Below are 18,113 nucleotides of genomic sequence, written 5' to 3' on the forward strand. Positions count from 1 at the left end.
ATAACAGAGGAACAGGGAAACAATTGGATCTGTCACCAGCTTTCTTTCCCGTCGGTGTTGATGTCGGACGGAAGAAAACTAATTTTCTTAGAGCCCACGTGACTCGAGATACCGTCACGTGATATATCGTATTATTCTGCTCTCTACGGAGTACGCAACACTGAAAGATTACAGACTGTTCCTATGATTATATGTGAAATCTGTTCATGTACTACCATTTGCAAAACAGGTATATCACCTATTTGCATTCCGCTTCATTTTGAGACTATTGTCTATTTTGTTCTGCATAGAATAGAAGTAGTAGTTATTAATAATGACAAATATGAAACAAAAACATATAATTTAGTCTTCATCCCAGTTTGGATTTTGACCAGGGGGCTTGGGCCCACCAGCCTGACGAGCTACAATGATCTGGTCGACGCTCAGAACTGTGCGAGCAGCCTCAGTAGCCAGGCGAATGGCCCAGTTCTTGGACGCCATAAGGTCCAGAATACCTTCTTCCAGAGCATCGATAGTGCCTGACGCAGAATTCGAGAACAGGTCAACTCCTGTCGTCCAGTAAGGCTCTTCCTCGTCTGAATCTTCATCTGAATCCTCGGCGGAGTTCTCCGAGTCATCCTCCTCATCGTCTGAATCCTCGTCTTCATCTGAATCCGAGCTAGACTTTTTCGTGCGCTGGTGTGCTGTGTAAAGTCGCGAAAGGACTTCAGTAGCATCGAGACCGGCTGATTCCGCCAAAGTTCGCGGGATCACTTCAAACGCCTCGGCGTATTTCTTAATGGCATACTGTGGGAGGCCGGGAGTTTTGTCTGCATAAGCAGAAATGCGCTCGGCTAGCTGAATTTCTGTGGCTCCGGCGCCTGGCACAAGTCGAGGATCTTTGGTAATGGCTTTGACGACATTGACGCCATCATCAATGGCACGCTCAACATCGTCAAGATGGTTCTGCGTGGCACCCCTTAGAACAATGGTAGCAGTCCGGGTAACAGTGTTTGCGTCTTCCTGACGGAAAACGGTGACACGGTCACCTCCAATCTCTGTAGTCTCGACAACATCGATATTTCCCATCTCGTCGGGCATAGGCGCGCCAAGACGAGCAAGCGGTGTTGCGCCAACAACGCGGCAAAGACGACGCAATTCGAACTTGGACAAGATCTTGACAACTAGGATATTGAAGCGGTTAAGATAGTGAAGAGCCAATTCTCCCACTGTAGATCCAGCAACCACAACACGCAAGCCCGAGTCGTACAACTCCTTGACGATGGCTTCTAAGCGTTCTTCCTCCCCCTTTGTGAAATCGAGCATCTCCTGGGCATTCTTCAGGAGAACGGTACCCTTGGTCTCGGTCTGGGAGATATCAATCGGGCAACTGAAGACACCAACCTTGGCCTTGCGGGCCTTCTTGACTTGTCCATCGGGCTCACGACCGAAAACCATGCCCTTGACTACACGCGATTGCTCCAAGCTTCCGCCCATAATCTTTACCACCCTGACATTGTCCACGTTGAAATTGGCGGGATTTTTGGGCAAAACTGCAAGAACGGCTTCGGCGACGAGGGCGGCAAGCGAGTCTTCCGAGCCGGATTGTTTGCTGGCGATAACAGTGCTTAAGGCTTTGCTGAGTTCTGTTGGTGAACGCATCTCCTTCAAGCGATCGACTTCGAGGTCTATTGATTGATTAGAAAGATAAAGCGAATATTTTTAAAAGCTAGGCTCAGGGGACAAACCTTCTAAAGCCTTCAGCGCAAAAATCAGCGCCTTCTCATAACCCTGCACAATATCGCTCGTCTTCAAGCCCATCCTCAACAACTCCTCGGCCTTCTTCAACAACTCGCCCGCGAAAACAATAACCAAATTGGTAGCATCGCCCATTTCAGAGTCCTGCTGCTGACTAGCCATTACGAGCAGTTTCGCGGCTGGATGCACAACGTCCAATTCTCGTAGGATCGTGGCAGCATCTGAGGTGAGAAACATCTTTTGTAAATGGTTAATGACGATCTTGTTGCGGCCATGGGGACCGAGGGAGGACTGGACGGTTTGGGAGATTGCTCGGCATGCTTCGATATTGCGGATGACGGCACCGTCTTCGGCGTCGTGGCTAGAATGGAGAGAAGCTGTCAGCTATTTTTTTCTTTTTCCAATATCAGAAACATTAATCGTGGGGAAGGACTAGAAGCATGATTGATCCAAGAGGAATCATCATAACAGTCCTCAAGCGCATCGCACCTTTGATATCCAGGTTTGAACAGGCCGGCCTGCGAAGGACCGGGTATTGACAACGACATATTCTCTGACGCAAACACGGGAAGACTAAGATATCCGATATTCCTCCGGTTTACAGAAAGTCAGCCTCCTTCAGGTATGGAAAGCTGTGTCAAGGTAAAATGTTCGGCGGCGCGGGGGGGTTATTGAGACCCGCTGAGTAAGTTTAATTTTTGGGAGAAGCTTCCCGCCAGTGGCCTGCAAACACAGCAAACATTTTGATGCTGAGCTAGCGGGGATTAGCCGATTCATCTCCTCCGTTGCTTCTGTTTAGGGCTTGATTTGTCTATTTCCAATGAGATATTCGACGATTATCTTCTAAATATTGGGAGTATTGGAAGAGAGTTGGGTATATTGTACAATCAGAGCGCCATCCAGCAACCAGCTTGGTCCCGGCATTGCCATCAACTGTACCAGTTCGTGTTATCATAGGCACTCTGGAATCCTTGGTCTATAGATGAAGCAATCAGCATCTGGCGTCTTTATTGAACAAAAATCAAAACTATCCCACTTACAATATTGACTCGTGAAACCACATCCACTGGCATCAAGTCGTCCTTCAGCTTCCGGCAGCCTACATAGCAAAGATATCAGTTAACCAATGTGAAAAAGTACCAAGAGAATTCTGGGTTCATTACAATTCACGCAATGCCTGCAATCGATTGTAGTGCTATATTTCATCACGTCAGTTTTGACAATAGTACCATGAAGTAGAGCAGACCAAGTCCTTACCGAAGGATGTGACGAGATGAATTGGGGCGGAGCTTGCTTTTCCATTCTTCGCATATTCTCCCAACTATTTGGACCAGGATGTCAGTTGATTTATGCTGGACGAGTTGAGGCAGCACTAGAAAGCTTACAGCTGGAGAGCAGCGTCAGGATTATAGCAGGATTCAGACATGAGCACTATACAGAAAAACAGGCATTAGTCTATGCGAAATACTCTAGAGCCAGCACATAGTACATACTCAGTCCCATCCTATCAGCTTCAGCCTATAGTTTCGTTTCCGTTAGCAATTTTATAGTCCATGTTTTCCTCGGCGATAGAAGGCGAAGAACCCACCTCTTGTACCCGTGAATTCGGCAAACTATACATCAAATTCACAAAAATCGAAGGCAGCTGTCCCGAAATATCAAACAGACTCGAAATAGCCATAATGGCGGCCCAGACAATAAACCCGGAGCTCATGCGCTCAGCCGGATGGTGGGCTATTACATGTGCGACTTCATGTCCCAACACAGCGGCCAAGCCATCTTCATTTTTGGCAATGCGCAGAATACCTGTGAAGACAAAGACTTTCCCTCTATAAATAAGTACAAAACGTCAGTACGTTAGATTTTTTTCCCCGAGGAAAAGGAATAGATAACACTCACGAGGGCAACACAAAAGCATTCATCATTTCATCATCCTGGATAACATGCACTTTCCAATCGGCCCCTTCAAGCTTTATATGAGGAATTAGCCTATCCATAACCCGCATCGCCAAGATGGTATACGGATGATTTGGGGAGAGGATGCGGCCTTTGTATTCTTGCAGGACTTCAAGGTAATGCTGCTCGCCGAATTGGTTCTCAGTTGATGCGGATACGACGTTGAAACGACGCCGGCCAGTTGCCTTAGAAACAAAACTCAAGTTAAAACCTTTAAGAACGAAAATCTCAAAGGGATAGGGAAAAGACCGACACACCTCAACAGTCTCCAGATTCATCACATAAAGGGCAAGTCCGCCTGCAGCCACCACCAAAACGACCCTACTTGACAAAATATCTACCACCCGCTGAAATCGATGCTGCAAATGATCAGATCCATAATTGAACTGCCACGACTTATGATCATTTCGTCGAAAGCGTCTGTAATTGTCTCGAGGGGAGTGCGTGTATGAGAAAGGGCGCCGGAATGTTCTTGTCGTAGTAGTAGTAGTAGTAGTCTCGTGCGCATTGAAAGCACCTGAGATCCTCAGATTGCTATATTGATATATTATTCGCTGTCTAGCGAAAGGAGTTGTAGGACCCTTCGCGACAGAAGAGGAGATGGTGGAGCAAGTTCTCATCGGCGACCGAAGGAATACGTTCCGCGGAATCCAGGATGCTGCCATTTTCGTTGTTTATTACTGCTCTCGAGAGACTTGAAGGTATTGAATGGGTTGTTTCTTCGCGCTTGATCCTTGGCCATTTGTTAGATAATTCGTTGCTGGAACTTGGTCGCATTGTTACTCCGCACTTCCGTACGTACCTAGGTAAGAAGCGACAATCACTTTGAAATGAAGTGGTATTATTCTTCCAGTCAGATAATAATAATTCGCTAATACAACTCCGACACTGTAGCAGACAGGACCGGCATTGAGGCCCTGCAGTTGGCGATGTTGATGCACTAATTGTTCTGGAACGTTGAAGCTCTGAGCAGACGTTCTGCAGGAGGACTAGTGCTACCGACAGCGGGGTTTGCGGAGATAAGAACCGCTTGGAAGCCTTCAAATACACAAGAGTCAAGAGGAGACATCACATCATCAGACTGGGTATGTTTCATACATATGCCCAAAGTAAATGAATGGTATAATATAAAATAGCTATATATGCCTGTCCCATCACATAGTGTCATAACCCTGTAGCCAAGCATACATATGTGCTACGTACTAGTGAAAGAGATGAGAAGAGGTATGCGTTCAGAGCGAACAAGAATCAGAATGGGAAAGAAAGAAAAAAAGTTACACAAAACAAACACATCATATACAAGGAAAGGTAAAGACCAAACCAACACCTGGCACACTATCTCTCTATCAACCAACCATACATATACCGTTATCCAAAGGAAAATAAAAGTGAACAGACACAACCACGCTATATCCCCCCAAGTAATTCATGTACATGCAAATAAGTTTTTCTATACATTAAAACAGATCACACCAGGTAGACCTAGCAGAGTCTGGAAAATAGGCAAGGTGGTAAAGGGGCAAAATCAACACCAAAGACCGATGAAAAGTAAATGAATACGCACCGAACGAAATGGTATCATGGAAGAGGCAAAATTGAAAGGGCAAGATAGGAAGAAGACACGACACCCAAAAAAAAAAAAGAAATAAATGATTAGAAAAACCGTCAAACATGATAAAGCGTCAAGAGAAAAAGAAAATCAACATGCCAAGTGGAATATAGAGACCGAAGGATCAATCACTCCTCAGTCAATGCATCGTCACCCATCTCACGCCACTCCTTTGACCGATTAGTAAGTCGCTTCACTCCAGCTACGCGTTCCGACCAGAGCGACTCTGATGGAGTGCGGTAAGTGAACGCCCTTTGCGAAGATACAACGCCAATAGCCTGAAGAACGGCTTTTCGCGAATCTCGTCCAAACACGGCAGGATGATTGATCCATTCTAAGGCGGCCTCTAAATCAGCGTCAAGGGCAACCATTACATGCTGGTCAACGGCCGCCACGGGAGTAATAGTAGCGGTCTCCGACGCGACGGAGGAGTTGGACTCTGGGAAGTGTGAAGAACGCGGGGAATTCGAACTGGGTGTTCCGGTAGGGCTGCCAGAGTCGGAAGGCTTGGTGGCTCCGGGAGGTAGAGGTGGTAAGCCTCCCTTACCAAGACCCTTCAGGATACTTCGAGTTTCACTAAGGAGATGCTGTGCACGATCATGCTGTCCCCTCGAGACAAGAGTAAGCGCTCTAGTCAGCATGTCGGATGCCAGTAATTCCATTCTCCGCTGCACGATCGATGGATGTGGAGGGATGGGAGGCGTGGAAGGTCGACCGTGTTTGTGCTTGGGGCTAGGAGGGAGCATAGTAATTGCCAACAACGACGGCCTGGGGGTATGCGTCAGGTGCCCCTCCCGAAGAATATCACCGTAGGTCAAATCCGCCTGGATCAACGGGACTTCCTCAACGCTGACAACTCGTTGTTCGTCTCCATCCGAGCCGCCTCCAAGTGCTTCTAAACCAGAAACAAGACTTTGCCAAGCGTCCTGCGGAAGATGTTCCTGTGTGGCATTGTCAGGTTGAATAACAAGTTGAATTAAGATGTCTATATTGAAGGATTAGTCTCGGTATAGCCAAACTCTGTTTGAAGAGCGAGAAGCAATTACCTCGTTTATCACCAAATCTCAAATCACCAAGAGCAGCTTCTGCATCTTTTCCGGTGGCGCGTTTGGTTGTGTGAAGGGCTCCACTGATTTTGACGAATTTGGCCGGAGAACCTTCGGGTAATCGTAGCTTGAGCTTGACGTTTTGGTGTGAAGTCGACTGTAGAGACCCAAGACATCCCGCAACACATTCTCTCAACATCATCCAATCCTTGACGTAAGTGTAGCAGGCCTTGGTTCGAGTCGATAATTCGATCAACGTATCCGGCTTGTGTGTAAGTCCCAGGCCGAAGGAATGTATTCCCACCCTAATCAAGACAGGAGTCAGCGACCTATCATCTATTGGACTGGAAAGAACAAGGCATACTTAGCCGCTTCCGCTCGGGACACAACAAAGTCTACGCTTTCTGGATCAGAGGTGGAGGAATCGCTGATGAGCAGAATGGTGGAAATCGGGTTGTTGGATTTTCTTTGCATCAACAAGTCCATGGCCACATTGGCACCCTCAACTACGTCCGCTCGCAAACTCTTCTGACCGACAGGGCGCAAAGAGTTCAGGATCTTGCCCCAACCAGCCCATGATTTGGTGGTCATTCCAACAAGAGGCACACCGCCACCGCTAGAGCCAAAGGTGACCAAGCCCATTCTGTCGCGGGGCCCCAGGTTCTGAACCAAGAACTTCAATGCATCTCGAAGAAGTGTAATTTTCAAGCCCTGCATGGATGACGACACAGGGATCACTACGACCAAGTCTAGTGGTACATGAAAACTGACAGGGCCTGTGTTTCGCGCCGAGTTAGTATATTCTGTCACTGCAGTGTTGTTCGACTTGGCCGCGCCATAGGACGAGGCCGCCGAGGACTGCCGTTTGTTGGTCTTGGTTGTGCGATAATCATCCTCTTCTGGAATTGCGCCGTGCACGTCGTAGGCTCCATTACGAATCGAAGATTCGGGGCTGTTTAAGTCCGCAAGGGCGCGTCGCCACAATTCTAGCTGCCCCCTATTCTGGAAACGCAGATGAAAGGAGGGCAGTTCACTGACGGACAAATTGAGGGTAAGAATCGGCTCCTCTGGTAAGCCAGACGTTAGTAATGTATGCGTAGAAGCTCTTGTGCTACAACACATACCTGCTACAACATCAACTTCTCGCAGATGCTTCTTGATGAGGATAGAGCCTTTTAATGTACAACGGGAAGTCTTTCCAGCAACCTCCACAGCCAATTTCTTTTCTTTCACGCAGATAAGCATCTCGCCGAACAGATAGCATTCAAGTTCTTGCCACGCCTCTCGATCTTTGCCGACATTAAGTATGCCGTGTAAGCGTAGTTTACCGAAACTATACAATGTTGTTAGTATACCTCTCTCATTCTTTGATCAGTCGCAAGACTTACCGCGAAAATTCCAAACCATGCCAATTCTCAACGCGCAAACGGAGATCCTCGGCAAGATCATCCAGGTTCTCTCGGGACTCTACAGGAGTTGAATTCGCAGATCCGATAGTAGGTGATCGAACTGGGTTAAATATATCTTCGGACGGAAGTTTAGCATTCAGCGGGGTGAAACGCAGATCGTCCATATCTGGGCGCCAATGCCCGTCTGGAACTTCGACAGTGACCAAACAAGTCAGTGGCTGCTGCTGGCGGGAGCGATTGAGCGTAGGGAACTCGCTGCGCACGGTGACAATAGGGGCGGGTATTGGATTTTTGATCGTGCCATTACGTGGGCTCAGGGCCGATTCCATGGCTTGCACGTCGTAATCATGTCGTCTGCCAGTGCTCTGTTGCTGGCCATCAGCGTATTCGCCAGACGACGCAACACCGGTATTTCCACTGTCTTGACGGCTATGGCCATGGCTATGCTGTCCTCGCGACGCGGTTGTCAAACGCTCAATTCTTTCCCGTTGACTGCTAGTATGACTGTCGCGCCTGCTAAAATTCGTATCTTGGTAGGACCTTTGACTATCTGGTTGACTCTGGTGATGATGGCGATTGTTCCAAGGCGTCGGGGTTGCCAAGCTGCTTCGTGTTGTTGCAGCGTCACTGACTGATGCAGAGCGAACAATATTACTCAACTTCTCTGATCGATTAAGAATGTATTAGCAGAACCAGTCGAAACAGTCCCTAATCAAGAAAATGACTCACCGAGATCCAGGACATTCCCACCACGACTGGTGTCCAAGCCTAGAGGCGCATTACAGGTCGGGCAATATTGTGACTCAAATTCTTTTATATATTCATAAAAACACGCCTCGTGGGATACATGACCGCATGAAAACTGCAATATATGCTCGCCGCGCAAGGTATGCTCCAGGGGCTCTTCGCACACGGCGCATGAACTACCCACAAAGGTTCGCTCTCTACGAGTCCGCGCACGGTCAACATCCATAACTGTGTTACTGTTATAACCCGCGCGAGTATTGAAAGAGCCCTGCGAGCGGTTTGACTGAGACGAAGCCAACCACGGCCGCTCTCTTTCTGACTGATTCTCCGCGCGATGAACGGAGCTGGACGTGGCGTGATGTCCAGAGAGAAACGACTGTCTAGATCGAATACCCGCAGCGCGACGGTCTGGGGAATTGCGAAAAGTAGGGCGGAAAGACGATCGTGTAGTGGAAACAGAGTCCGCGCGTGAACTGCTACGTGCAGAAGAATTGTAATCTACAATTGGGGGCACAACCTCTTTGTTAGTGAGTGACACAATAACGGCTGACACGAAATCGGCGAATAAAAAAAAGGAAATTCAGAACGGGTTTGTGAAACAATCAAGTTCGTCGCAAGATGAAGTCATCAACAAAGAATTCCACCCAGGGGGCGGAATAGAACGGAGGGTTCAAAATGCGAGCGGGGAGGGGGCCGGCGAACAGAAATTTGATGTTGGCAGCACATTGATGACAAGAGAATCTCAGGGTTGAGGAATGCTAAACTTGGCATTGAGCTGGATTGCAGCGCCAGTCCAGTATGTAGTAGAGTGCAGACAAACAGTGGTGTTCCCATCGGAGACGGCCGCGGCTGACATGGTGCTTACCAGATGCTGAAGACTTCTTCCTGGAGCGCCCGAAGAGAGTAAGATCAGACAGACGGAGGCCCGATTCGTTCGAACGAGACGCTTGATCTTCTCTGGGCGAAAAGCGCTGCTTCCACATGAGCCCTAAAGGAGGGAGTTGGCGTTGCAGGAAGAGGGGGGGGACACGAAGTTCTTGTAAGGTTAGTAAGTATCGCGAGATTTGCTGGGAATAGGAGAAAGATCCAATGGCACCTGCTAGCAGCCGGACTAGCACAGGTTTTGGTTAGACCGGACAGCCTCTTGCTGAGGACTAGACTCCATGCTATATTAGCAGTCTGTAACTTAGCTTGCTTCGCCATGAATCTTTTTAACGCGGTGGAGATGCTTGCCCCAGTGTGGATGTCGCCGGTCCGCGGTTTCTGCAGCATGCAGTCACGTGCCCACCAATCACGGGCTGCCGGAGATGGCATTTGCTGTATTTCTCTGGTACGTATCGGGTGTCCCTGGCTGGCTGAGGCCCACGCAGCTGGGAAATTTACGGTATTGCAATACACGCGGTATACATACATGCAGGAAGAGAGCACACTTCAGACCCCTGATGACGGCGATACTATAGCCAAAAGGGATTTGTATTGTATTTACAGACAAGCTGCCTTGCATCCAGGGGGGCATGGGCTATATAAGTGGTTGTGTTATGAACTCAGAAGCTCTAGATAGGGGTAAGTTGAGTATCCAGGCAGTAGCAATTCCGTGCATGTCAAACCGTCCAGCCCTATAGCTACGGAATAGTTACATACAAGTAGCTATGTAGTGACAGTACAAGTCGCATCGCCATCCATGGACAGCTGAGACAAGGAGCAGCCAGCTTCCAGCTGCCCTTGTCCTTGCCACACACACGAGGCACACTGCAGGGTACGGAGAATTTCATGTGTGTTTCACATTACGCCAGGCATTACACTAGGGCTAGCTTTTAATATATCCGACTAAGTTATACTTTTATACGGGGTATTTTATATTAAATAATAAATATATTTTATTTCATGGCGAACCCGTGAAACCAAAGTACACACAAGTCCGTATATTTTTACCTTGATTTCTCGCTAACTGTTTAGCCCTTGGTTAGTAACCCTGGATTACCGGAATAGGCAAAACCCGGCGGGCCACATCGATGGTTTTTTTAAGGGGGATTATGTACGAATTAAAAATAAAAATAAAAAAGGACTGACTCACTAGTCGCTACTCAATCGAGCCAGTCGGGGTTCTCCGTAGGGCTATTTAGATTTCAGTTGAGTTTTTATTGTTTTAAGGAGAACTTTGTGCGTGAGGCAGCTCTGCATGTCTTCGCATTGAGGCAGCATCATTCGTATTTTGTAGTATTGTACAATACGGAGTATCTGGAGGATTATTTATGCACGAACTATTCCAAACTACCACTACATAGTACATGCTGCAACGGGCAACTACGGCCAAGCTCCAACACTAACTATCGATTCTGTCCGCATGTGAGAAATACGTGCTGTGCACCGTTAAAACTTAACGGTACACACTCGCTTAGACAAAAATAGGAATAGCTAGTCAATCCAGGTTTAGCCCATCCCGAGCAGTGGACTTGTGGGGATCAAGTCTTGCTTCCAGGACCAGCCATTATTCATTCAATTTCATGGGCTAACTAACTACGTATCAAGAAACAAGTGTAGTCCGGACTCCGCACTCCCGGACTCCGTAACCCTAATGATTCATGATTCTTCGACGGTCACTGGACTAACTTGGTCGAGTCCATGCATCATGCAGCCCGTGCAGCTGTGTTGGAAAGTCAGACCTAAATCCTGGACCCAAGCTAGCAATTGACTGCCTGGTCCGACTGAGATGGCCACATTAGTTACATGCAATATGCATGCACGTTACCATGAAGTTAGTGCAAATTCCAATACCGGAATGGCCAGGATAATGTATGAGGTGACCGAGTAATCGGTAACTATCATAATGCTAAGGAATTATCTGTAGGGATTTGATTCCTGCCAACCAACCATATGAAACCTTGTGAGTCCTGTGTCTATGGCTGTTACCAAGTTATGTATAGTACTTGCAATTGAACTCTGTTAGACATCTAACAATACTATGACTGTAGTAATAGTTTCACATCTATGATATCCTAGGTATCTGCGTACCATGTGCAGAGTAGTACGGAGCATACTTTTTCCTACGACGATCAGCCTGTCAATCAGTAGTCCTAATTTTGAGCTTCGCTGCTCGCTTATGGCTCCCCGCGAACAGACTGAAGATCAACGTTCAGACTCGACCCACGGAACGGCACAGATCCCGACTTGGCCGACCAAAGAATACATGAAGCTTAAGCGTTCATGTCATTCAATATTGATATTGGCAAAGAAGTTTTGAAAGAGGTTCGGATAACCGTTGAGCGACGTCCGAAACAAGGGTTTCTAGTGCCACCTAGGGTTGTAGGCTGGACAGCTCCGGCGGTCCGTGGCACTATGCACTGCCGTTGATTGATCAATCAATCATCAAACTCGGTTGAGATTAATATCGTGCTACGTATACTATAGCGTGACTACTTGCTGTTCAAGGAAACAGAAAAGAGCCAGCATGTTCAAATCTGGAACTGAGAATGTGGTAAAAAGGACTAGGTAAATCTTCAAATACAACATAGAACACATAATAATTGTCATTAGTCACGGAGGATAATTAGAGCATTAGCTTTGTTTCAAATGCCGAATTGGCGGTTGACAGCGTCAGTGCTTATACTCCGTGCCGAACTCGACTCTGTAATAGTACTAATTCTGCTATGGGACAATGTAACTAACAGATGATAGTTAATTCACGCGTAGCCAGAACGTAACTAGCCAACTAGCTATATAATCATTCACTGCAAGCTTCAAAAACACAGCCACTGAATAAATAATGTTAAAGTTTAGACAAAATTGTGGCTGAAAACTCTGACCTACTACAGTACTTCACCGCCTCCCGCACGATTTTTAAGAATTGACCCAATTTTCTATATTTGAATAACTTCATCAATATGGCTCCAATCGACGAAGCAGTGGCATTTTTAAGATCGCAAGATCTAGATGAAAAGGTCAATATCGTTAGAATTGCAAAATTCTTTAGTGTTGAGCGTTCTATATTGTCAAGAAGATGAATATAGTATTTTACTTACAACAGCAATGCTTAATAACTTTACAAAAAAACTATTAAGAAATATATCTTAATATGAAGTTTATAAATCATTGCCATTCAAATAAGATTCTATTAGAAATCTCTCCAGCTTATATAACATATACTTTATAGCCTCTCAACATATCTCTATTTGCACTCTTTATCATGTGTAAGGCGGAATCCTGGATGGAGTAGGGAATAGCTTCGAAGTACGGCGAGCACTTGACCTCGCCCGGCTTCCCGCCGCTAATTGGACTAGCGGCTTGGCACGCACCGCCTTATAACCGCGGGCGGCCTCAGGCCTTCGTGAGGCAGCGATTAGCTGCTGAGCATACGTGTATATACGTTCTATATTCGAATCTATCCCTAGGCCGAAGCCGAATCCTAGCTACGTTCTTGCAACCCCCGTCACAGCACCCCTATGAAGCAAAAGAGCCAATTTCTAGTAAAATCCATCAAGAATAAGGCTTCTAAGACCTTTAAGTGTGCTAATGAGCCTCTTTCAACAATAAATCGTCGCGGTCGCCAAATCTGCCTTCCAGTATGTTTTTGCGATTAATTAATTCACTTAATAGATTCTCTGTGACCGATTCAAATTACATATCTAGTATACTCTTAAAAATCGTGCGCGAGGTGGTAGCGTGCGGGAGGCGGTGAAGTACTGTACATTAGTTAATCATCAAGTTGTACCTAGGTAGCCGGCCGGGATACATAAACGAGCTTCTCTCCTTCACGGTTCATTTTCAACACGATCAGCATTGAACCACTCAATTAGGTAAGTATACAGTTGGGCTCACTCGGCACATACCTAGGTACTCCGGTATTGTTTTTCCAAACAGCCGAAAACCTCTTTCCACATACATTGGTAAGATATTTGTGTTTCCCGGCACGTTCATCTATCACCCCCATCTGCATATACCTACTACGTACATAACGATAAGCCGATCTGCGACTTGCAGTCTTAGTCATGGCTGGCCCCCGGCAGTTATAAATAACTAACATGACAGCTGAGGCTTCAGCCTTCACGTGCATACGTGCATACGCCGTAAATATCTGGCCCCCATGGTTTCCCTCCATAGCCGTTGCGTTAGAAGTAACTTAGGGTTGAAGTTTATGTCGATCTACGACGGGACACTACTACGCTGGGTACATGGATGTAGCATCAGCTAGTTAGATAGAGTTATCATTGCTATCAGCCACAGACTATTCCGTTAATAATAAAGATAAAAAAAAAGAAAAGATATGGCAGACAATTACTATCCTAATGTGGGTTTGACTAAGATTTAGTGGAGAATAGCTTATCCAACATTACCATATTCATTCTGACCTGACGGAATCGAGTAAGTTGATCGGCGACTTCATGTATACTACCATGGCTGAGGCCGATCCGACATAGGTGATAGATCAACAAAGCAGCATTAATAGCGCGTAATAAACGAAGCAAACGAGGTTTATGACCCTAATCTCTGCAATCGACAATCGTTCCTATTCATGCTGTACAATCCCAAGACCGGCATATACTACATGCCTAAGCAGACTTCTGCGTGTGGGATATTTCATGTCTGAGATGTACGAAGTTACAACGAATATGTGCCTGGATAGACAGGTGGATTGCTTAAAGAATAAATATTATATAGTCAAATCTTGCAGTTAGAAAAAAGTATAGGCGGATTACGGTCGATCGAACAATGTGCATATGAAACAAGAAAGAAAATAAATATTATGAGAATACGGATTCTCGACCCATTTCAATTATGTTACACCTCTGACATTGTCTCCTTGAGGAATCGGGTTTTCTAATATATATCTCCCCGAAGAATTTACGGGTACCGTGAATGACGATGGTAAATAAATAACATGGTAAGTTAGGACTACGTCTGACGGAATTATGTCAGATAGATGTCCAAAATAAACTTCCAAACTGGTAGAAACCGATAAACCCATGACCTTGAGAGATTAACCAACTGGACTTCGACGAGATTTGACTGGAATTGAGTATACTTTCCGGTCATGATCTTGCGGAACATTAAGGGCTCGTAAGGCTACCTCAAGATTTGTTGAACTGTCGTAGGGAGGTAAGTGGCTTGATGATACACAGCTAGTCAGTCTGAAATTATGCTTCAATACGAACAATGCCTGAGCAGTATCCAATTATCTAATTTCTGGATAGGAGATTGTTTTGACCTGAGATTATCTCGTCGAACAAACATAATCTGCGAGCACGACCGACCAGGTAGCAGTGTCGAGAACCCCGATTGTAATCTCTCTATCTTATGAATCTGAGTAGTTATATCAGTGCCCAAGAATTTTTTGGTCCTTTCAATTTGCGCCAACTCATTGCTAATGCAATCTGAAATACCATTACCGATAACATACCTTGATCAAAAACACGAAAAACCGTCAAATGCAAACAGCGACTGTTCGGATTTGGACCAGTCTTCTTTTCCCAAATTCAAGCTACCTAGGCAACCAACACTAGCCATCTAAATTGATTTATCGGTCTCTTACTAATATAGTTTGAGGTATCTAATATTAATTTGCTATAATGTACCTCCAAGGTACAAGAAGTTACACCACTTCTCAATAACGCTGGTCGTGTCGACTGCCTCGCAGTCTTTGGAGATGGAACACAGGTGGTCTGAAGGGGTATAGCTATTGCAAGTTGATATAGTTACTTTAGATGGCTTGGGTTGAGCAAGTGACCAAGAGCAGCAGGCGGCATATATAGGCGCGATGAATGAGACAATTGGATGTTTGTGTATAAGTGCCCATGAGCAAAATATAGAATATAAACTGCAATACCTGACATGCCTCTATCTAAATAAAATGAGCTTCTAAGGGAATACCATATTTGTACCTCGTTTCGGCCGTAATTCCACGTAGCCTGTTTGTGAATAGATATTGACTTGGGGCTAATATTCGCGGAGTCCGGGCGCGCAGGCCGAAATGGCCCGCTCTTTTTCCAAGTTGGCCCCCGCGACACATGTCAATGCATAGAACTAACTAAGTAGAGCATAAGGAACGATGCTAGCATATAGCTCAGAATTAGATATACTACGGGCAGTATTTATTCTTGGTTGATGCTGCTGTCATAGCCATTTACAGGCTCACTCCATAGGATTCAACCTTACCTACGTGTCAAATATAAGCAAGTTTGACAGCACTAAAAGTTCCGATAGACGGGGTCTCTATTAACTATTAGTAGTATTTTGAGACCGACATGGAGATAGATGTCAGAAAGTCCGTAGTATATCTGGATGCAGTTCCTTGCCTGATGGAGCACTTTCATATGAAACCTAACTCAAGACATTCAGATAGGCCTCATTCACTATTGTACGTCCAAATGCTAATTAAGATGGTTAAGCACGACTCGTATAGGTATGTATTTGCATCTTGACATGCTCTGGCCTAGGGCAAGCAGGTCACGTGCTCCGGAGACCCAGATACACCGAGAATCTGCATTAGTCTCCAGGCCGACCTGGCGCTTGCCCACATGCGGCTAGTGGTGCTTTCCTAACCCCGATGGGTCCCGAAAGGCAGTTCCGGTCCGGTGAGGAAGAAAGATTGGTCTGTCTGTCCCCAACAACAATCTTTCTTTTCCTCGGAGCGGACGCCGCATATCCTTCCCTCGTCTCGTCTCGTCTTTCAACCTCTGCGTGTGCAGCCAATTTCCATAACCCCAAAAATAAATATGCTCTCACGATCATTGTGGGCGCGCACTGCTGCGCCGCTCAGGCGCCAGGCCGTTGCTCCTTTCGCCGCTCGTCGCTCCGTGACCACCGATGCCGCCTCTGCGCATGCTGAAAATATTCCTGAGGTAGGTCTATCAATGCCATCAACAGGATCTTTGCGTCTTCTGCCCCTATTCCACCTCTTAGCAGCTGTTTTAGCGCGAGGAGAAATGCAATTGGATGGATGGCTAACTAACCGTGTTGCAATTTTCCAGGAAGATGACAAGCCCTTCACAGTCCAGCTTTCCGACGAGAGCTTCGAGACCTACGAGCTCGATCCTCCTCCTTACACCTTGGAGACAACCAAGAAGGAGCTGAAGCAGATGTACTATGACATGGTTGCGACCAGGTAGGGATATTAGCTGCATAGGACAGTCGATGCGAGATTTTTTTATTCCCCTTCTAACTTTGACTGGATCAGACGAATGGAGATGGCCGCCGATCGTTTGTACAAGGAAAAGAAGATTCGCGGTTTCTGCCACTTGTCGACCGGTCAGGAGGCTGTTGCTGTCGGTATCGAATACGCCATTACCCCCGAGGACAAGCTTATTACCGCCTACCGTTGCCACGGTTATGCCATGATGCGTGGCGGTACCGTCAAGTCGATTATTGGAGAACTTTTGGGTCGCCGTGAGGGTATTGCTTATGGCAAGGGTGGTTCCATGCACATGTTCGCGCCAAACTTCTACGGTGGAAACGGTATTGTCGGTGCTCAGGTTCCTGTCGGTGCTGGTCTCGCTTTCGCTCAACAGTACAACGAGGAGAAGACCTGCTCCATCGCTCTCTACGGTGATGGTGCCTCCAACCAGGGTCAGGTCTTTGAGGCTTTCAACATGGCTAAGCTCTGGAACCTTCCAGTCTTGTTTGGCTGTGAAAGTATGTTTTTTTTTTTTTTTTTTCTTTTTTCTCTGTTATCTGGTACATGAAAAGATAATATACTGACTGATATTTCTCAGACAACAAATACGGAATGGGTACCTCCGCTGCTCGTTCTTCTGCGCTCACCGATTACTACAAGCGTGGACAGTACATTCCTGGTATCAAGGTCAACGGTATGGACGTCCTCGCCACCAAGGCCGCCGTTCAGTACGGTCGTGAGTACGCCATTTCTGGCAAGGGACCTCTCGTCTACGAGTACGTCACCTACCGATATGGAGGCCACTCCATGTCCGACCCTGGTACCACCTACCGTAGCCGTGAGGAAATCCAGCGCATGCGCAGCACCCACGACCCCATTGCCGGCCTGAAGCAGAAGCTCTTGGACTGGTCCGTCGTCACCGAGGAGGAGCTCAAGACCATTGACAAGGAGGCCCGCAGCAACGTCGATGCAGAGGTTGCCGAAGCCGAGCAGATGGCTTTCCCTGAGGCTAACAACCGTATTCTATACGAGGACATCTACGTTCGTGGCAGCGAGCCTCTTTGGCAGCGCGGTCGTACCATTGACGAGACTTACTACTTTTAGACACAAACACAATCCCTCTTCTTTTAACGCTGTAGCTTCTTCTTGGTGAAGAAGCAAAATGTTTGTCGGAGTCAAGCATACTGGACTGGGAGCCACATGTATCCTTTTATATCATTTAAAGCCTTTTATCTGTTTATTATGTGTTTAGAGTATTTCTTCTTATCAGCCCCGTCAGTTAGTCTGCCGCGTGTAATCTAGCTCAAGCATACACATAACAATCATTTACGCAATGACCTAGGTATGTGAATAATTTGCACGTTAAATTAATCATAGATATAGTAATATGGATGCCGTCCGTAACCTCAGGGAAAAGAAAGATCAATCACGAGAAAGATAACAGGAAAATAAAGACAGACGGAAATATAGATTATATAAAAAGTGAAAAAGGTGGATATATT

General features: G+C 46.4%; 3 protein-coding genes across 3 annotated transcripts, besides 1 other annotated feature; 1 reads left to right on the plus strand and 2 right to left on the minus strand.

Moving 5' to 3' along the window:
* Window positions 1-342: 342 nt before the first annotated feature.
* UA08_05902 (hypothetical protein) lies at window positions 343-4,435 on the minus strand (the record flags this gene model as incomplete). Its single annotated transcript, XM_020268223.1, has 13 exons — window positions 343-1,667; window positions 1,728-2,098; window positions 2,227-2,310; window positions 2,677-2,713; window positions 2,778-2,836; window positions 2,901-2,932; window positions 2,995-3,058; window positions 3,123-3,168; window positions 3,231-3,255; window positions 3,326-3,566; window positions 3,637-3,878; window positions 3,951-4,227; window positions 4,332-4,435. The coding sequence occupies 13 exons, from the start codon at window positions 4,433-4,435 to the stop codon at window positions 343-345; spliced, it is 2,907 nt and encodes a 968-aa protein (XP_020119222.1).
* A 995-nt stretch (window positions 4,436-5,430) lies between these two features.
* Window positions 5,431-8,730, minus strand: UA08_05903 (hypothetical protein; the record flags this gene model as incomplete). Its single annotated transcript, XM_020268224.1, has 7 exons — window positions 5,431-6,287; window positions 6,349-6,653; window positions 6,713-7,415; window positions 7,473-7,681; window positions 7,737-8,421; window positions 8,487-8,525; window positions 8,685-8,730. The coding sequence occupies 7 exons, from the start codon at window positions 8,728-8,730 to the stop codon at window positions 5,431-5,433; spliced, it is 2,844 nt and encodes a 947-aa protein (XP_020118954.1).
* A 3,960-nt stretch (window positions 8,731-12,690) lies between these two features.
* Window positions 12,691-13,007: a repeat region (Identified by RepeatMasker using a combination of RepBase library and repeat library created with RepeatScout).
* A 3,206-nt stretch (window positions 13,008-16,213) lies between these two features.
* UA08_05904 (Pyruvate dehydrogenase E1 component subunit alpha, mitochondrial) lies at window positions 16,214-17,715 on the plus strand (the record flags this gene model as incomplete). The annotated part of the gene is made up of 4 exons (XM_020268225.1): window positions 16,214-16,339; window positions 16,469-16,602; window positions 16,675-17,129; window positions 17,210-17,715. The coding sequence occupies 4 exons, from the start codon at window positions 16,214-16,216 to the stop codon at window positions 17,713-17,715; spliced, it is 1,221 nt and encodes a 406-aa protein (XP_020119223.1).
* Window positions 17,716-18,113: the final 398 nt, after the last annotated feature.

Source organism: Talaromyces atroroseus (assembly GCF_001907595.1).
Source record: "Talaromyces atroroseus strain IBT 11181 chromosome Unknown scaffold_7, whole genome shotgun sequence".
NCBI classification, from domain to species: domain Eukaryota; kingdom Fungi; phylum Ascomycota; class Eurotiomycetes; order Eurotiales; family Trichocomaceae; genus Talaromyces; species Talaromyces atroroseus.